This window comes from Triticum urartu, chromosome 7A (genome assembly GCF_056163025.1).
Source record: "Triticum urartu cultivar PI428250 chromosome 7A, HENAU_Tu73, whole genome shotgun sequence".
In the NCBI taxonomy this organism is placed as follows: Eukaryota; Viridiplantae; Streptophyta; class Magnoliopsida; order Poales; family Poaceae; genus Triticum; species Triticum urartu.
Window position 1 is genome coordinate 35,115,059 of NC_141879.1, and position 21,544 is coordinate 35,136,602.

Below are 21,544 nucleotides of genomic sequence, written 5' to 3' on the forward strand. Positions count from 1 at the left end.
TACCAACAAAGTTATCCAGAAATATATTGAAAACAAAAGGAGAAGATGAAATCCTTTAAAGCAAAAGCGTTTAAATATGTGTTGCTAATCACTGGCCGACGGAATTGATCTCGTATGTGGCTGTTGGGACTGGGCATGGCTACTTTTTTTTTCAAAACGGTCCCGGTCCATTATAAAAGTTCAGTAGAAGTACAAAGCATCCACAACATAACAAAAATTGCAGGTCTCTGGACCTCCGAACGACCACTACCGCCACCTGAACGAACCGATGACGAGCCATTGTCACCGCTCACCTATCGAAGCGGGCATGACCTTGTCGATGAAAGCCGGAAAGTCTTCATACACGTGCCCCTAAGGACTAGTGTCATAAGCCACAGTCCTCGTGAACGCCAGTTGGGAAACCCTAACCTCGTGCTCCGGGAGATGTATGGAATCTACAATGATGGTCCGTCGAATCCAACACTGTGGTCAAAAGAGAGAGGATAGGCCGAGCTAGGAGATATGGGCAACTTGTTGGGGGTAGAGACAACAAGAGAAGAGAGACAGAAGTAGAGTTTAGGGTTTTGGATGTTTATAGCTTTATATGGTACTTTCTCTGTAACTTTTAAGAGGGTCCTTTTAGAGTGCATAATAGTATCAAAAAAGGTCTTATACTCCCTACGTCGGGAAGTAATTAATTATCACTGAAATGAGTGAGTCTACACATTAAAACGCGTCTAGATACACTCATTCAGCGACAGTTAATTCCAGACAGAGGTAGTATTAAGTTACAGAGGGAGTACTATAGTTGACTCTGGGATTTTAGTGGACTTGGTGATTGTACCAAATATATGACATGTAGGTTCGTAAAAAGTTTTGTCTAATTTTATTATTGCCACACTGATTGGAAAATTATATTTGCCCCCTCTGCGACAAATTGTCGCTGATTCGCACAAAGCTAGCGATTAGCGACCAAGGTGGCCCAGTCCAATTACGAGGTAACACACTTGCTACAGTTCCGGTTTTGGGATCCTCCTAGAAGGTTCCTGATCGGATTTGGCAAGCTTCTAGAAGATTTCTAAACTGGCTTTCTATGGTTTTTGGTTTTTTATTTGTGATTTTTTCTTTTTCTTTTCTTCCTTTTTCATTTTATGTTTTACTTTCCTTTTTCTTGTTTCTTATCTATTTTCTTTCTTTCTATTTCTTTTGCAATTCATTTTCTACTCGCTTTTCCTTTCTATTTTTCTATTTCAGAATTTCAAAATTAGTTCAAAATTTGAAAAAAAAATGCTCAAAAGTTCAAAAAAAATAAAAAATTGTTCATATTCCAAATAAATTGTGATTTTTCAAAAAATGTTTGCATCTTTGATAAAATGTTCACCTTTCAAAAAATGTTCATGTTTCAAATTTTCTTTAGAAATTGAGAAAATTCTTGTTTTTTAAAAAATGTTCACATATCTGAGAAAATGTTCGCATTTCAAAATATGTTCATAAGATCAAAAGATGTTCCTGTTTTCAAATTTTGTTCACAAATTCAATAAATGTTCGTAATATTCACTTTTTATAAACTTTGTTTAGAGTTTCAAATTTTGTTCACATATGCAAAAAATCTTCCCTTTTTCGAAAATGTTCATATTGTCAAAAAATGTTCCTTTTTCCAACATTTGTTAATAAATTCTAACACAATACCCTTCTTTAAATTTTTCGAAAATTCAAAAAATTTCGTGATCGTCAAAATATTTTGAATTGAAAAAATGTTCCCATTTTTTAAATTTTGTTCAAAAAGTCATACATTATCTACATTTTGAAATTTGGTTACAAATACAAAAGTTGTGCAATTTTTAAAACTTCTTCTTGTTTTTGATTTTTTTTTTTGCAATTTTCCTTAAATGTTTGAGAAAAAAGGGAAAATATTTGGATCAGCTGTTCTAGTTAGTTCTAAAAGTTTTCGCGCTGCATGTTCAACACTAGCGCTAATCAGCTACAGTGGTTAGGTAGCTATCTCTACTAGTGCCGAATCGTGAGTTTGAATCCTGGCGGAATCAATTCTTTTTTGTGGTGTTTTTTACACCACTGGCTGCTCCTGCTTGGGCCGGCCCAGGCGAAGACTGATCTATGCGAAGCCCCCGCTAGCCTGCCGCATAATGCGATAGATAGGAGGTCCCACAATGATTGTAGTTTCCTATATGTCGCTTCGTGTGAATAATTGTGGAGCAAACGCTCAAGCAAGATCAGGGCTGGTCTGGCCCAAGTTGAGGAAACAGTACTGGTTGAGTGGCTTTCTTCTGGTTTTTCTCCTTTATCATTTCTCATTTTTATTTTGTATTTATGTCTTCTTTTTCCTTTCATTTACCTTTTAAATTTAATATTTATTTTTTCTAAATTCATAAACATTTTAAAATTTTGGAATTTTAAAAACTGATGAATATTATTTTAAAAATCAGACTTTTTAAAACTCATGAACAAAAAAATCATGCCTAAAAAATAAGTTTGTGAATATTTAAAAAATTATGAATATGTTAAGATCTTGCAAAAATATTCTAATAAAAAAGTCTGTCAATCTAACAACCGGTATTTTATAAAGGACACCTGATTAGAAATCGAAGAGCCAGAAACAAGAAATGATATTGTTAGAATAGCACCAAAGTGGGCCGGCCCAGAGCGAACGCTGCTGCATTTGGTTGATTGTTTTAGTTTTTTGGCTGGAGCGTTTGGTCGACCGTTTGATGCACAGAGCATCAAATAAGGCCTCTCGCCACGAGCTACGATGTAAAAAAGATGCATATATCAGAGATAAATTTCGTAGCAATACATATTTCCTCTTTAATGACTAGCCACTATTTGTTTCAGTAAAACTTAGATGAATAGGATTTGGTGTCAGTAAAACTATTCTAAATCATGATTGATGCACATTGGAAGAATATTATTCTTGTACTTTGAGTTGAGGAATAATTGAATATGCCAAAAAAAATCTTGTGTTTGTAGTGTGTAAAATAAAAATAATTCTCTACATCTCCTTTGTCCCAGTTAATATTCATTTACTACAATGCTTTTTTCTTTCATTTTTATCATGCCATGTGTTTCCTTGAGTGGCGAGATGAAGTTTACAATACCGTCGAGACATGTGCATATTTTTAATGTCGTTGGGATCTCTTTTTTTTAGAGTATACGCCAAAGCCGTACCATATTTTTATAGAAAAGAGCAACATATTTACAAGAGACTAGACACGGATGCGAACACCCAGCTAGCGACACCCACACCACACGGTACAAACTATACTACTCTCTCACGAAAGGTTCTAAGCGTCCAACTCCCGTGGTCTTCCACTCCTTCAGCTCATCCATGATTTGGCCCACCAAGAGTTGAGGTGTCCTTTGCTGCCCGATGCGACTCTTCCACTCCTTCAGCTCATCCATGATTTGGCCCACCAAGAGTTGAGGTGTCCTTTGCTGCCCGATGCGACCAAACACCTGCGTGTTTCGTTGTTTCCAAATAGACCAAGTTATGACTATTACAAGCGTGTCAAATCCTCTCCTATGTTTTGCGATAACGCTCTTCCTAGCGTGTAGCCACCAAGCGGTAAAGGTAGGATTTTGGTTCAAGTAGGGTACTCCGGCTCCAACTTTGGTAAAGCGAAGGAACCATACTTCTTTGGTATAGCTACAGTGCACCAAAATGTGATCGACGGTATCCTCCTCTTGGAGGCATAGAAAGCAAGCAGTTGTGTCATCCTGCAAACCATGCCTCGCCCTCCTGTCCGATGTCCACAACCTATATTGAACTGCCAACCAAACAAAGATTTTGCATTTGAGTATGGCTCCACACCTCCAAATGCACTCATATGTTGGCGATCTTATGAGTCCGAGGCAAAGCCTTTGGTACACCGATCTGTCCGTGTAACTGCCTGAACTATCGCACGGACAAGTGAACATATCCGGCTCAAGATGGTCCCTTTAAACTCCACCAATTGCCGCACGTAGATGCATGAGCTATATTAGGGCCATGAATGGTGGCTCGCCGTTTATATCCTGCTCCCACTGATCATGTATCAACGCTTGGCACATTGTTCTTATGTTCTGCACCCTAGTCGGAACCAAGGATGGGATGGCCGGCGCTATGTCAGCCACAACCGCTCCATTGATCCATCTATCTTTCCAAAAGAGGACTCGTTACCCAATTCCAACTGTAATGTGCACCAGACTGTTAAACACCTCTCGAGCATCTGCATCAATCAGAAACTGAATTCCCTGCCATGGCATATCCGGATATGTCCTCCTCAACCACCCCCACCTGACCCTGTGCTAGTGCCTGCGGCTTGAGGTTTTTGATTCCAAGTCCACCATAGCACGTTGGGCGACATACTGTGTTCCATGCGACAAGGCACTGCCCTCCATTCGTTTTGTCCTTTCCTGCCCAAAAGATTGAGATCTTTTTTCATCCTACACCTTTCTGTTTGATTTATTATGCTCAACTTTCGTCATATAATATTGTGGTATGCATTGGAGTGGGATGTGCATAGTGTTGCACTTTTTTCTAAGGATGCCAATCAGGCCTTATACAATGCTAGGCGCCTAGGGAGGTGCTCAGAGTCTTCTTAAAAGAAAAGAGAGGGGCTTAGGAAATGGGGTATTGTTACGGGCCGGTAAAGGACAACGACAAAAACAGACGATGGCACATTAGCACACTACGCAGACACGTGCATCAAGGGCAGTTTTAAGTTTAAGCATCACCAACTTATGATAACTCTTGAACAACTTTTTTTAAATGCATACTTCTTAAATACATGAAGAGTTGTTAAAAGGATCTAGGGTTTATAGATATAGATTGGTAGCAATGCAGATTTCCTCTTTAATGACTGGCCCTTATGTATTGGTGTCAGTAAAACTTACATGGATTATTTGGATTTTGCAGTACTGTGCGAGCCGTACCTGCGGGCGCGAATAAGACATACACGTATAGTATACTACATTGCCGTTCCATATGCGACCGGCATTTTCGTTGTCTTGTCCGGCGAAACAAAGCAAAAACCAGCCGCCGCCGCCGCCGCCGGCGGCGGCGGGCGCCCTGTCGGTCTCCGCACCAGCTTATCTACAGCTCTACGCATATGTCCAGGTGCTAGCTAATGTACGTAGGCACAGCTAGGGTGGAACCGTTGAAACCTTCACCTCTCTAACCGTCTTCCCTTTTAAATACAAGTATAGTACTGATCGCATGCTATTTCTAACTCGCTGCTGGCTACTGGATAGGTGGTGGAGTCGATGTATAACGTGAATGCGGCCGCTTCCCCGCTCTTCTTCCTCGACGTGAACACCGGCGTCGACGACGGCAGCCATCGACGACGGCAGCCATCGCCGACGGCACTTACGGCTGGACACCTGCTTCCTGTGCAAGCGATACATCCCCTCCGAGGGGCCTTGGCCCGGGGCGTGGCGTGAGCAGCCTTGGTTGAATGGGGTGCTTTTGGTACTGTTGATCACTGTAGATCGATGCAGCAATGAAGCCGGCCCGGGGCTCAATGCTAACCTGGCTCCGCCCCTGCCTTCGACCGCCAACTCTTCATGTACAGGGGGACGCGGCCGTCTGCAGCGAGGACTGCAGGCAGGAGCAGATGGACATGGACGGTGCTCTGGCCGGCGTGGAGCATGATGCCACCGCGCGCTCTTCGGGTCGTCGTCCTCGCAGGCGGCGCCGACCTCCACGGACCCGACATCCCACGGCCCCGTCGTGTCCGGGCAGCTAGCCTAGCGCGCCGACACATGCATGCCTGTCGCGACGACGCGGCCGACAGTGTCCATCAACCATCGCGAATATTTTCTACTCTCTCCGTAAACTAATATAAAAACATTTAGAATATTAAAATAATGATCTAAACACTCTTTCTTACTCTTCTTTAGGCTTGATGGACACTCTCCATAAACTAATATAAAAAGTAAACTTGGGTTTACAGAGGAAGTACCTGTCTTGGGTGGTCCGTGTGATTTGGAGCGGCAACATTTGAGAGTTTGTATACGTACTCGTATCGTATGCATGTACTGTCACTGATTTAATATGATTAATATGGATCGGAGGAAGTACAAATTTTACGTAAAATATATTGATATGTGAATCCAAGGAAAAGAAGACCTAATTGCACCGCCAAAAAAGAGCAAGCCCTATGCTACTCTTACCTCGAGGCTTTTTCTTCAATTTGTTACCGGGCCTGCCTGTTTCTTCTCTCTCTACTGCGGCTAGCGAACCTGATGCTCGCTCGCTCATTGTACTGTTGTTTGATGTTTTTTCTTTGTCATCTGTTGGTTCGGTTTTCACGACTTCTTATTTTCTTTACTTTTTTGTGCATTTCTTTACTATTTTCTTCAGTTTTCACTAGTTTTCACTTTTCTTCTTTTCTATGTGTTTTCTCTATGGTTTTCTTCAGTGATTTTTGTCTGTTTTCTTTACAGTTTTCGTCGGTTTTCAATTTTTACTTTCTTTTCTTTCCTTCTTGTGTGATTTCACCGCTTTTCTTTGGTTTTTCTTTTTTTCATTATATTTCTTAGTTTTCTTGTTCTTCTTAGTTTTTTGCATTGGTTTTCTTGTTTTGTTTTTCAGTTTTCTTATTTTGGATTTTTTTTGTTTCTTTCTTACTCTTCTTTAGGCTTTCTCAACCCAAGTTTACTTTTTTTGTATAAAAGCTAAAAAAATGAAATACATGATTCAATTTTTTAATAAACTTTTGATGCCTATTTTCTTTTCCATACATATTGTGTATTTTCCGTATACATTAGGAAAAAAATTATACATATAATTAATATCTTTCAAATATATGATTACCATTTTTAAATATATTTTTATTTTTATTTTTGACATTCACCTTGTACATTTTTATAGATCAGGAAAATTGTTTTATACATGGTTAACATTTTTGTCAATAAATGATTAATAATTTTGTTCATATTTTATGTATTGACTACTTTTTTCATAAACATTGTACATTTTTACATACACCATGTATATTTTTTTATACATTAGGAATATTTTTTATAGATGCTTAACATTTTTGAACTACATGATTTTTCATAGATATGTTTTGATATCTACTTCTGAATACATTTTATGCAATTTTTGATGCATTAGAAACATTTTTTGTACACCTTTAACATTTTTCAAATGCATGATTAATAATTTTTATTTTATTGTAAATCATTTATATACTATTAATTTTGTAATTTTTCCAAACAAAAATGCAAAAAATAAAAAAAATGTAAAAAACATATATATTTTCAAAAATGAGCCTTTAAGGCCCCGCGCGTTGGGTCGACCCATTGGTACAGGCGCTTCAGGCGAGCACTCCTGATGCAGACCTTGATGGGTCGAATGCATATAATTCAGCAACATTTCAAACATGAGTGCACGAAATGAAATCCAAATCACACATGTTCACAAATTATACCGAAAGCAACAACATAGTATTAGGACTAGATCCACGCCACACTGCCCTTGCTGCCATAGTGGCACGACCACCACCAAGAGGCCCTCGAGTCGTCGCTCCAGCATCCAAGCTCTGCCAAAACATGCACCATCTAGGGCCATCACTATGCTCGAGTTGAACGGTATATGCAACGCCGAGGAGACGAGCCCACCAGCATTGTCGGACAAAGAGGCTTTGTCTGACAGCTTCCTTCGATGACTGTGAGGTGGTTGAGAGAAGATGAGACGAGGACAATGACAACTTTGGTTCCGCCTGAGTTGCAGCCTGAATCCACGCCGAAGCGAGCCCTTAGAACCACAACTACTACAATGAGCTAGCTAGGCCTTGGTCCTAGCAGCCTGGGCCCGATTATTGACCTAATTGTTTGTCAGTTTTCATTGTTTGAGTTGTAGCAAGAGATATGACGAAAAGTACTTCCTCTACCTCATATTCATTGTTGATGAAACGGATGTGTTTAGATACATCTGTTTCAGTGACAATTAATATGGAACGAAGAAAATAGATTCCATGCTAACCTATTTTTGATGGGTCAAATTTTTTTAGGACCCTGATATCACCGAACGTTTGTTTCTTGATCATGACAAATCGAATGTTTTTTATGACATCTTTAATAACGTGAGGATGACAGGTTTAGTTGACACGCATGATAAATCCGTGCTAAGTATAATTTTTGCTAGAAAATTACCATGCATGTCAACTAAATTTGCAATCCTCTGAAATTGCCGTAAAAAAGTTTGATTTGCCATGATCAAATCATGAACGTTTCAGATTTACCATTTCGGTTTATTTAGGATGGGTTTGTATTTTTTTAAGGGAGAATGCAGTTCTTATTCGCACATCCTTGTGATTTCAGTTTGTAATTTCCCCATCCCCCCCAAGTACCATGCCGATGCGGCGCGCTCTCGACCTCACCCGCGCCGCCATGCCGCCGCGGCGCTGGCCGGCGGCGCCGCCTCCCGCCCGCGCCTTCTCCGCGGCCGCGCCGTCCGCCAAAACCACCGTGCAGCTCGCCCACCTCGCGCACCTCCCTTTCTCCCTCCCGCCGCCGTCGCACTGCACCGTCACCCCGCCCATCCAGCCCTGGCCGCGCCGCCTCACCCCCCGGAGCTTCTCCCGCCTCCTCCTCCGCCTCCCGACCCCGCAGCTCGCCGTGCTCGCCTTCCGCCACGCGCTCTTCCGCGCCACGCCGCCCCTGCCCCCGTCCATCCCCGTCTTCGCCGCGGTGCTCTCCCGCCTCGCCGGCGCGCCCCCGGACCTCCTGCCGCCCGTCCTCTCCGCGCTCCGCGCCGCCCGCCTCCCGGCCTTCTCCGACCGCGCCTTCCTGCCCCTCCTCCGCGCGCTGCCGCCGCTCCCCTCCCTCCGCCTCTTCCTCTCCCTCCCGTCCTTCAACTCCCACCCCTCCGTGCGCTCCTTCAACGCCCTCCTCCACTCCCTCGTCGCCGCGCGCCGCCTCCGTCTCGCCGCCGCCCTCTTCCGCGCCGCGCCCACCAAGCTCTACATCACGCCCGATCTCGTCTCCTGCAACATCCTGCTCGAGGGGCTCGTCGGCGTCCGCGACCTCGACGCCGCCCTCAAGGTACTCGATGAAATGCCCGGGTGGGGGATCGTCCCTGATGTCGTCACCTACACGACGGTTCTCTCCGCATACTGTGCCAAGGAGGATCTCAAGGGCGCGCAGAAGCTATTCGATGATATAATTGCCGGTGGGTGCGTGCCAGATGTTACGATGTACACGGTGCTCATCGATGGGTACTGCCGGACCGGGAAGATACAGGATGCAGCTAGGATTATGGACGAGATGGAGGCAGCTGGGGTGCATCCCAATGAGGTTACGTATTCAGTCGTGATCGAGGCATGCTGCAAGGAGGGGAAATCTGCCGAGGCGTGCAATCTAATGCGCGAGATGCTTGGGGCAGGACACACGCCAGACACACCACTGGCTGCCAAGGTGGTCAATGTGATGTGCCAGGACGGAAAAGCAGAGGAAGCGCACCAAATGTGGAAATGGAAGGTGAAGAAGAACGTCCCACCAGATAACACAATCACGAACACATTGATCTACTGGTTATGCAAGAGTGGAATGGTTCGGGAGGCAAGGAAGCTGTTTGATGAGCTCGAGAAGGGGTACAAGCCAAGCTTACTGACTTATAATTCGCTTATTTCTGGATTATCTGAAAATGGGGAGTTACAAGAGACCGGGAAGGTGTGGGATGACATGGTTGAACGGGGATACGCGCCAAATGCCATGACTTATGAGGCCTTGATCAAGGGATTTTGCAAGATTGGGAAGCCAGATGAAGGGGCTGCAGTATTTACGGAGATGGTGACCCATGGGTGCACCCCAAGCAAGGTTCTTTACCAAGTTTTGGTCGATAGCCTTTCTGAGCCAATGCATGACGATATTGTTGGCAAAATTGTTCAAACTGCTGCCTTAAGTGGTGGGGATTTCTTGGATGGTGATTCTTGGGAGATCTTTATCAGGAGAGTGTTAGATACTAAGAGTGATACTTGGAACAAGCATCTCAATTCAGTGCTAAATACATAACCATGAGGTCTGCTGTTCAGACAGGTTGAAAGCCCAAAACTGACCATTTTATTCTGAATAAATTTCTCAAGGAAGTTGATGCCTTGATGGCACCAGTCTTCAACTGTAACTTCTCTGAAAAATTCTTCCACTGAAACTAACACCATCAATAGCACATTGATCTATTGCTTGTGTAAGATTGGAATGGCTGTGGCGGTGATAAGGCTGTTTGATGAGCTCATGGAGGGGTCCACATCAAGGTTGTGACTTACAACACACTTACTTTCATATTATGTGAAAACAGAGTTACAGGAGGCTTGGGTCATGTGAAAACGTTCAGATTACGTTGCAAGAACAAGGTTGGAGAATATTTGAGGAACTGGAGCTGCTAACTGTTAGCAACAAAACTTTCTGGATGAATAGTGTAGGGTTAAATGGTGTTCTTGGTTGCTGAACTAAGATCTTCCTGGGACATTGTTACTCTGTATTCAGTTCTCATTTGCCTTGTCATTGCCTCTGCAACTCAGATCTTCCTGGGATATTGTATTTCTGCAGTGTGGAATAGGATCTTGTCCATGGCTTGCCCTATATTGAAGTACTTTGTGAGAGAACTTCAGTGCTCCAAGTCAACATGTAACTCAGTATGTGCTCATCCCCATCGTCACTGGTGCAGACTGCTGGGCTGTGGTTAGGGAAGCGAAAGACAACGGAGAGGAAGATGGTGATGATTCTGGCGACCATTTAGAGTTATCTCTGACGGTATTGTTGTTGATGATGATGCGAGTGTATTGCTCTTTGTTTTGTGAAATATATGTGATAAAAAGGACCCTGGTGATCAGAAGCACGTATATGAGTCTGCTCCTTGTCAGCAGCTCAGCTCTTGCTCCAACCAGATGAATTGCTCTTGTAAACTATGTCATAGAAGCTTCCCGCGGATTTATCTCAACTACAGGAGGAATTGGTAAAATATCTTTGATCCCTATTTGTACCCTGATCTTCTCTTAGTTTTTCAGACTGAAACTGTCAACAGCTAGAGTTCTGCTCAATAAACTACCTGCATTTGCAGCAGTAGGACGATTTAATTTCTGTTATCCAAAAGGATGCCCTTAACTTGGAACCAGGCCACATCCAGATCCCTAGTAGAATCATAAGAAGTAAACCATATGTCGAGGGGCTAAAAAGTAGGACGTTTTGTTCAAATAAGTCAATTTTGATATGTTGTTTATTCATTTATCAAGCTTCCTGAGAACTAGTGTAATTTTTTGTTGGGAAGTAAGTACAGATGTGATTCTGCTTCACATCCTGGGTACAAGTCCGTCAGGACTGTCCCAACTGAATTATTTTTAACCGAGCTTTGTCGGCAGAGCGAGTCATGTCCATCACCTCCGGCTCCGATAGTCTGATGCCTGCTCAAGTGCGCATGGGCTGTCCAGCGGCAACTCCACGGCGGCAGTTCATGTCCGACAAGAACCGCTCGAAAGCTGACCGTGACGAGCCACTGGAGGCGCCTTTCTTGTGAACGGACACTCGCTCCCGGAGTTGCTTGCTTGCCTTGGACTCCCATCACAAGCCTGACCTTAGCCTCCACCTCGGCGGCCCGGACCAGCCCCTGCTGCCACCCAACCATCTCCACGGCGATCCTCAGATCCTCTACCCCATGAGCACCTTGTTGATCCTGTGCCGTGTGCAGCGGCCAGCCCAGCATCGGCACGCCATCCCCTCCAGCACCGAGTTCCACCCGCAGTGCGTCACGAACGCGCCAGTCACCCTGTGGTGGAGCACATCCACCTGCGGTGCCCACCGCTTGACGACGAGCACGCGGCCTTCGGTCCGCTCCACGAACCACTCCGGCAGGAGAGCGTGGAGGTTCGCGTTGTCGTTGTTAACGCTCTTGGGGTCTCACACCACCCACAGGTACCGCTGGCCAGACCTCTCCAGCCCGACGGCAATCTCCCTGTATTTTTCATCTATCAATTATAAAAGTTTACGGACTGGTGAGGAATTAGATAGAAAAGTCTTTGTCGTGCGAATGCATACATTTAGTTATCTCTTACACTACACAGTTTCCATCTAATTACACAAGTTGCTTTTGTACCTGAGCCGGCTAGGACAAAATGTTGTAAGTATCTATATAAGCATTGCACATGTGTGCTTCATCGACATTTCAAGTGTACAGTTGTCTGCTTTTGAATGACATATATTGCTTTTTAACTTGATTTCTATTGCATTACAACGTTGTAGGTATTGCTATTGTTTTTGAGATTAGCCGCCCAAAGAGGGGAATGAAAGAGGCATGCTTCGGTGGATCGGCTTGCATAGATTGGTCGGTGATGATACGCCTCTTTGGACCGGCAGCGGTGGTTTGATTCAGATGGATGTTCGCGGAAACGTCCCGACATAAAAACGGACATTTGTGGTGTCCATTTACTGGTCAGTGTTGGAGATGCCTAAGTTGCAAAATAAATTTGTGTTCTCTTTTTGGGCAAAGTAATATTATGGTGTGTGGATGTTGCCGTATTTTTTGGAACTTTTTCACCTTTTGAGGTCTAGCGCACTTGCACATCTAATTAGCGTGTCCAGGTAGACAAGATCACGAAAAGACTAAAAGAAATGCTTGCATGATTGATCATGATTCAATTTGTGTTGATGTACCATATTCTTGGAACTTTAGCTCTAGCCTCTAGGGCACTTCTGTACCTAACTAATGTGCCCTGGTACAGAAGATCAGGCAAAGACTGAAAGATATGCATGCATGATTGAGCATGATTGACTAAATATCTTGGGACTGGTCATGCACGATTTCCTGAGATGCGTGACAAGTCCATAAATCAATATTAAAACCAGGGAAAGAAAAGAAAATGTTACGAAGCATGGAAACTGTTCATCTTTTCTCTCTCCACGAATATTCTTTCCTTCAGTGCCAACACATTGCCAGTAGCATCTCCGAAGTAAGCCTGTTTCTTTGCTGGTAGTACTAACTAGATCGGGAGCGCGCCTTGGCGCGGGGTGCCGGTCCCAACGTTAGTTCCTTGCTTAGTGGTCCGAAGACAGAACAGAGCACACAACATATACAGGAAATAAAACGTATGATACGACACAGTAAACGGATTAGAAAACCAACATTAGAGCCACAGCTTAACTGGTTCATAACTTACATCAACCACGGAGTAGTTAATCCATCAGAAGCATCATCTCACGGCACTGACCATACATCGTTAGCAACCAAGAGCTAAACAAACACCACACAAAATAGAAGGCCAATGCTGATCATAGTACCAACAGCGGTTGGTCTTTCACAAGCACCACATTAGAGTTTTCTTGGGTCGGTGTAACGGAACATCGCATCGCAAGCAATACGGCACGACAAAAGGGACGATAGACCTAGGAAGAAGCTTCACCATCTAACACACGTCGAGACGTCCATTCGCTAGACCATCAATGCGAGAGCACATCTAACCAACACATCGTGGTCCTGCAATAACACAAGTTCAAGTAAGAGCCAAATCGTGTACAACATAGGAGGCGACCGATGATATAAAAGGTACCTAGCTGACACACCAAAATAATGATCCACCTAGGGCCGTTTGGACTACAGCTTGGCCCTTTTAGTCGCTGACGTCTCGTCTTCATCCGCCGCCAGGCTTTCAGTTGATTTGCTTCAAGAACAAATAACAATTATGTACAAGAGGTAGAAAAATGATGCATATATTGTTAAACACTCGTATCAACCCACACCCAGATACCTCAATGTAGCAGCAAGCTCACCACCGAGACCAGCAGAGCGTCATCCGGTTTTTCGAGCCCCTAGCAGGCATAAACGAATATTCCTTGTCAACTGACCATCAAACAACCATGTGAATAGGTTTGGATGTATTTTCACCAAGCAAACGAAAGGAAATACCTAAGCACGGCCATCAGAAAACAAGGGTTTACACAACACAGACTTAGGTAGACCACTTGCTGGCACTCTCTTTATACCGACACTGCAGGTCACAGACCCAACAAATTCACATCACATATCTAGAATCGTTTGTTTACGCCATCTTGGATCATTTTTGTTGGAACAACTCATACCCTTTTTTGACTGCTTGCTGGCACTCTCTTTATACCGACACTGCAGGTCACAGACCCAACAAATTCACATCACATATCTAGAATCGTTTGTTTACGCCATCTTGGATCATTTTTGTTGGAACAACTCATACCCTTTTTTGACTGAGGTCGGGGAAGAATTACTCTTCTTTCCTTCGGGGGCGGTAAGTTCATAGAAAAAAAATACATGCAGCAGTAGATCAATACGGTCAAGGCAAATGCATAGCTATTGTCTGTCCCTGGAGGACAACCTTTTCTACAGGAGAGAACTTGCCCTGGAGCCTTTAGCAATAAGATCAAGAACATAAGCATATGACCAAATCAGGCAAAGGACAACACATAATCAGCGCGGAGATAAACAGATAGCATGTACCTCTTATGGAAGTCTATCATCTCAGAAGTGTCATCATTTATGTACCACCGACACGCTGCACTTCCGCTCACACCCCTTCGACCTACAGACCGCAACCAAAGACATAGCACATCACATAAACAGACATGGGCAAAAGAGTAGCCATTTAGTCAACCTAACAAGAGTTCTTACCTTCATAGGCCTTCACCAGAGTTCCAACAAATAGTGCAACCACTGGTTCAGTCGAGCCCAACTCGATAATGTAGTCTCCCTGAAAGGTTGTAGCATGTTCGCCCAGAGCACAATAGTTATCTGGCACCCATTGCACAAAATATAAACAAAATATACTGAAAGCAATGGCAGGCTAATAGAGAACAACACCAACAACAAGCACCTGACAGGGCAAGATGGCATACCTTAGGTCCATGATACTGATAGAACGCTTTGTGGAAGGCTCGCTCCTGCTCGAGCTATGATACTGAACAACATCGGATACAGCAGTGATAACGTCGAGCACATCTAGACAACCAGAGAAAAGGAAAACATCTTACAGGCACACACAACAAACAAACGAAGACAATGATCATGTAGGTAACACACCTGTGAAGAATTCAGGTGTCTCAAGAGGTGCGGGGAGGCGTGACAGTTTAGTGAGTCAGTAGGTGCAGAAGGGAAACTGAGCTTCTGGATCAGTATTAGGATCGGCCATACTGAACCTATTAAACTTGAAACTGAGCTTCTAGATCAGTATTAGGATCGGCCGTACTGAACCTATTGAACCTGATCATGTGTATCACATAGACAGGCTTGAAACAAGGTTTGTTCAGGAACACCAAGAACTGTGAAATGTCATATGCACATCCTGCCTTCAGTTTGCCCATAAACTTAGGCACAAGCTTCTCACCAATCTCAGCATAGATGTGGTTGCCCTGCCAAGAAACAACATGCATCAATTACCAAGCATAGAAGGCTGAAGAAAATTACAAACAATGCAGGCGCTGAGGCTGGAGAAATCATATACCTGGGCATCCAAAAGGACCATGTCAGTGTGTTTGATAGGACCGTCATTAGCGTCTCCATGGTGCTGCCACAAACGCAAAACATACACACGGATGGTCAAGTTCCTGTCCCCGAGAACAAGAGACTACAGACCAGCCATCGCCATCTACAACAATAGGGTCATCACCAAAACACACGACCACCGTTAAACTAAATAAACCAGTATGACATAAGCCACGCCAATACATGCAAACACTCAAAATATCAACCCCACCATACCGAACACACTTATTCAGCCATCGCCAAATGCCGTGTAACAAGATATCATCCAACTCACAAAAGCATGCCACTGACTACCAAAATGAAGACCGGCGTCGTATACAAACCTAGGCCATCCCTGCGGCCCGAAAGACCTCAGGAAAAACAATGTTTTTGGTCTCAGAACCACAGTTGCCATTAGCATCTAATATAAGGATTTTCAAAGAAGCTCTTGAAGTAACACGAGACACTGCCACATACAGCTGCCCGTGCGTAAAAACAGGACCCTTAAGATATATGCCAACAGCAGACAGGGTCTGTCCCTGGCTCTTATTGATTGTCATGGCATAGCACAAACGAATAGGAAACTGGCGTCGCCTAAGCACAAAGGGTGCGTTTCCTTTCTTCGCCAATAACTCAATCCTGGGGATATAAATGGTATCACCCACATTGGAGCCAGTCATAATAACAGCCTTGATAAGCCGGTCGCCCAATTCTTTTACGATCAGCCGGGTACCGTTACACAAACCATTTGCCTGGCTAAGGTTTCTAAGAAGCATAATTGGAACACCAACCTTAAGAGTCAGCCTATGGTTTGGGAAGTTTATAATTTTAGTTGCATTCAGGTACTCAACTAGATAATAAACTTCTTTGTCTCTAACAGAATCTGCAGAGTCGTCAATAGAATCAGCACTTAAATAGTCCCTGCTATCAGTAGGAACCAATTTAATAATATAGTCATTAATATCCTCAGCATGGTCGTTGGTAGGAGCTAAAATGGCTCTCTCTTGCAAGTAGCCAGAGTTTAGGTAGTTGAGTAAAAAATCACCATAGACAGAAGAAACAATAGCAGCTATTGGGTCACCGGTCGTACGAACCAAGAGGTCGTCCGGTATCTGTATCCAAGAAGCCTCGACATCATCACCTCTCTTTGTAACAGGCAGCTTCCCCTCCCCCAGATCTAGAACCCATTTGCTAAACAAGGCAACATCCTGCCGCGCCTGAATATCCGCCCCAGGGACAAATAAGCGCATGTTAATAGAAAGAGACAATTTCCGAACAGAGCGCCACAGCGGGGAATTTGTGATCGCTGCATCAATAATCTGAGGCCTAGTACCTCCCTCGACGACCGGTAGGATTTGTCTAAGGTCACCACCCAAGACCATTACTATTCCACGAACGGAACATCTGCAAGATCTGGATTACCCACAGAGAGGACATCATGCAACGTTCTATCTACGGCCTCAAAGCATTTCCTGTGTGTCATAAGCGCCTCGTCCCAAATAACAAGCGAAGATACCATCATCAACTTACAAAGCCTAGAACCTCTTTTAATATCACATTGTGTATTATCCTCAAGAAGAATAGGTATTTTAAAGCGAGAATGAGCAGTCCTCCCACCAGGCAACAACAGCGATGCAATGCCGGACGATGCAACAGTAAGCACTATCTTCCTCTCACCCCTAAGGAAAGCACATATTGCACTCCACAGGTAAGTCTTCCCAGTACCGCCGTACCCAGAGACAAAAAAAAGCCTGGTTCCCCCGCCTGTACGCACCCCACAATCGTCTTATAAGCAAACAACTGGTCCTCATTTAAACTATCGAACATAACTAAGGACTGTTCTGCTAAAGCACATGCATCATAAGACAATTCCTCACGGATTAGACGATTATCATCAGATTGTTCACCTTCGCAAGAGCGGGGTGGTAAATTAAAGTTTCTTATATTAGAACCGTGTTTCAAAAAAACGTCGGCCAGCTCATCGAGAAGCATATCTCTTAGTCTCTCAGGAGGAACAACATAATTTCGATTACCCAGGGCGTGACGCAACCTATACTGGATATCATCGTACATGCTAACACAATAACGTTCAAAGAAACCCAGTTCATCCCTGATAGAACAATGCACGAGCATGGTCACAAACAGCTGCCTAAGCCAATGCCCAAATCCCCAGACAACCGCTTCATCAAACGCTGTGTACCACTCACTATCATCTCCTAATAAACCACGCGCAGCGCAAGCCTCTTTAAAGGTGTGATAAAGACGACCAGCATACGTTCGGAGATCTTCGAAAGACCTAGCCCCCTTAACAATCATCAAAAGCATGCGTAAATAATACAATTCACCACTCAAAGGATGCACATAATATACGCGGCCAATCTTTTCACCCCTACCCCTTGGATGCCATGACCTACTTTTAACATCCCATGTCCAAGCAATTGGAAAATCACAGTACGTCAATGACCGAGCTTCTTCAAACATCTCATTCGCAACAAACCATTCAGTAAGCATAGTCTTTTTCAAGAAGTCAGAACCAACAATTTTCGTGAGGTCAACACCAACACGACAGTAGACAGTATTCATGCCAGGCATATGAACAGTGAGCCTTTGAACCGACGGCATTTTAAAGTGTATCTCAAACCCAAATATGCGCCATAATGCATCATACTCACATATATAACGACATATCAAATACTCCTGATCCTCGTCCACTGTACGACAACCAGATTTAGTCAATTTTTTTAACCTTTCTAACATGACCTTAGAGTAATCAGCACCCTTGGTGACGTACTTGAAAAGGTATTTCATCACTTGTGTCTTATTACACCACTCTACATTTATATGACCCTGAAATTTCTTGAGCATGGCCATATTATAAGGAACAACATGCCTATTGTCAAGAAAGTAACCATTTTTATAAACCCTTCGACCGTCGTCGCGACGTCGATATAAGACAAACCCGTTATCATCAATGACAGTAGCATCTCTAAAATCCTTTGGAAAATATTTAGAACAAACACCTTTTTTCATGCAGACACATTTATCGTTCATTTCACCACACGGACCGTGCATCATAAATTCGGAAACTAAAGCATACCCTAGAGGATCAAGCAACGCATCAGGTATCTCAGCAGATATTAATGAATTAATATTTTCAACACCAATCTCACGGTTGCCCCCTATCCGCCAGACAAGTATATGCGCGTGTGGCAGCCCACGCTTCTGGAACTCAATAGTATATAGGACTGAAAAGGAAATAAAAAAGATAAGTCAGCCAGACCAGCAAGCAAAATAAATAAAAGGCCGGTCAGAAACACCGACCACACACAAAACACAATAGCACATAGTACCAGCTTTAATGGGGCCAAAAGCCCGGCCTGACTTGATCTCATCCAAGTACTCGGCAAGCTTCATGTGATAGACCCTAACAAAAACATCTGCCCTATCAGAAGGCGCTTGCCCTGGCTCTAATGCAGCGGTGATCTCGGGCCACTTGGGATTACAAGTGAAAGTGGTAAATACGTCTGGTGCACCATGCACCCGACAAATGGCAATGCCATCATGGAAGTTCTCATTAAAATAACGACGACCACCCATGTGACTGGAGGGCACAATGGTCCTCTTTCCAACAGTGTCGCCATCTACACACCCATCACCTACTGCATCGGTAATACCCTGCATATGCTCTGATCTGAACATGTCCTGATTTCTTATGATATACCATAGTCTACTCTCATCGATGCACGCGCGTGCATCAACAACGGACTGGGAGGAGAGGAGACCATAACATATATATGGATTGGGCTGATCACCTTTGTAATGGCACATAAAACGATAGTAATCTTGCATGGTCATCCTATTCCGACTATTCGTGTCTGAGTCACCACCCCCAGAAGGATACGAAGAAGACGCCTCAACAGACGGACTTCCAGGTGCAGGATCAGGATCTACGGCCCCATCATCATCACCTTCTTCAGGAACAATCAGGTGAGGAACATCAATCTGGAACCCCCTCTCACCATAAGGAAAAAAGCAACGGGTATTGCAGAGGCATGAACGCAGTGTTCAGAGAAGATATCTGCTGCAAACCATCAGAACGACTGCGGACAACAATATCCCGGGAAGACGCCTCTAACGTGAACCCACCACCGACAACCAAAGCAGCAAGCCCAGTAGTTGTAGGCAAGCTAAATTATGGACTATCACCCTCTGAAGGCCCTATAATACGAATCGAGATATCCTCTATAGGTTCATCACCGCGATCCTCTATCATCTTACTTGCCTCCCTAAAGGTTTGTACCAATGGGTTAGACTCATTAAGCATATCTCTAAGGCCAACCACAATACTCTCATCGACCCCCCCAGTAGGTTTATCGTCCGGATTTAAAGCATTCATCCTATGTCTAATCTCATTAGCGGGGTCATGTATGTACAACTCAGCAAACTTAGGAGTATCATCACCGCTGGGCACCAGCGAACCAATACGATGAGACACTTGACCACTGATCTTGAAGATCTTAGGCCCACGGCTGCCACCAAAAGAGCGTTCAACGGTAGAACCCATCGAAGTAAATGCGAACATACAATTGTACTCACGTATAGCCCGGATGAATTTTTTAGCACGAGAAGTACCATCGAATCGAAGGAGCTCCCGGAGATAGGCCGGGGGATCCTTAAAGGGAGGAATATAAACCTTAGCGCCTTTAGAACAACGATTGTAAACCATCTTACGTTGTGTCCAGGATGACCCGGACTTGGAACACTCAGCAAACCAGAAGGAGGCACCACAATACCGGCATAAGAAATCTGGAGGGCCACAGTATGACCTATCTGGATAGCAAGCTAACAACCACCAAAGCACAAGACTATCAGGCACAAACCATGCGTAAAGGAAAAACAACAATGACACGACCAGGGAAATAATGTTTTTTTAGTAGGTACCTTTAAGAGACTCAGCAAATCCAACCGAGAAACCTTGCCAATCCTTCGGCAAAGGCCCTTTGACAACAACATCTAACCAGACACGTATGACCAAATAAGAGACTACGTGGAAACAACAAAAAGCAAGAAGAAATCAAGGAATTCCATGCACCTTCATGTCCAGGACGACGCAGTCTAATCGACACTTTACGCTTTTTCCGTTTGTTGCGATCCACCCCGGTAACCTCCGAGCTCACATAAACCGAGAAACCATGCCAATCCTTCGGCAAGGTGCCGTCGGCGACACGTTCTAACAGAACATGCAGAAACAGGTAAGGCACCACACACCCAAACGACAACAACTAACAACAAACTAAGAACTCGCAAGCACCTTCGTAGTGAGCACGCCGAAACTCAACGCACCCTTTCCGTTTTCTGCGATTTGCAGCCGCCATGGCCAAACTCAGATAAGGAAACCAACCATCACCTACCACGTCATGAACAAAACGGAAATGAAGTAATTGGTAGAGCACCCTAAGAGACAAAACAAGGAAGAAAAACTATGGACAGAGACTTACATGTACGCCTGCGAGGAGGAAACCCAATAGGCTGACGCGGCACGTAATGCCTAGCAATCCCAGCACCAGGCACCCGCCGAGCAGGGACAGCAGCCCCAAGTCCAACAGCACGGCCGGTGCCAGTCATCGGTCGAGCAGCACCCCCACGCCCGGCAACAGGCTGGTCTACAGCGGCAAGCACCCACCGAGCAGCACACCCACGCCCGGCGACAGGCTGGTCTACAGTGGCAGGCACCCGCCGAGCAGCACCCCCACGACCGGCGACAGGCTGGACCCCAACGTCAGGCACCGGCGAGGCAGCACCCCGGCGCCCGGCAACATGCTGGGCTCCAGCGGCAGGCACCCGCCGAGCAGGACCCCGACGCCTGGCGACAGGCTGGGCTCCAACGACAGGCACCCGACGAGTAGCATCCACATGGCCAGCAACACAATCAGAAACAGGGGCACACCCAGTATTAGAACCTCCACGGCCGATGGCACGTCCACGACCAGCAGCAGCCCGCCCACGGCCACGGCCACGACCACCTACCAACCCAGCGACAGCTTCAAACGCGCCTTGACCACGAGCCGCAACCGGGGCACGTGCCAT

At 44.7% G+C, this 21,544-nt stretch overlaps 2 protein-coding genes and 1 pseudogene across 3 annotated transcripts; 1 reads left to right on the forward strand and 2 right to left on the reverse strand.

The window, feature by feature from the left end:
- Positions 1–8,310: 8,310 nt before the first annotated feature.
- On the forward strand, positions 8,311–12,623 carry LOC147957378 (uncharacterized). Of its 2 annotated transcripts, XM_087535320.1 has the most exons (3): positions 8,311–10,933; positions 11,337–11,886; positions 12,214–12,623. In XM_087535320.1, exon 1 carries the CDS (start codon positions 8,332–8,334, stop codon positions 9,991–9,993), a length of 1,662 nt encoding a protein of 553 aa, XP_087391446.1. In that variant the 5' UTR covers positions 8,311–8,331; the 3' UTR covers positions 9,994–10,933; positions 11,337–11,886; positions 12,214–12,623. The 2 variants fall into 2 exon arrangements, with proteins under 2 accessions (XP_087391446.1, XP_087391445.1); XM_087535319.1 differs by lacking the exon at positions 11,337–11,886.
- Positions 12,624–15,483: 2,860 nt separating this feature from the next.
- On the reverse strand, positions 15,484–21,544 carry LOC147957379 (uncharacterized). The gene is made up of 6 exons (XM_087534978.1): positions 20,956–21,544; positions 20,769–20,864; positions 20,550–20,687; positions 20,399–20,470; positions 18,628–18,702; positions 15,484–15,581 (listed from the first exon to the last, which is right to left on the reverse strand). The coding sequence occupies exons 1-6, from the start codon at positions 21,542–21,544 to the stop codon at positions 15,484–15,486; spliced, it is 1,068 nt and encodes a 355-aa protein (XP_087391104.1).
- On the reverse strand, positions 16,842–18,328 carry LOC147957380 (uncharacterized; annotated as a pseudogene).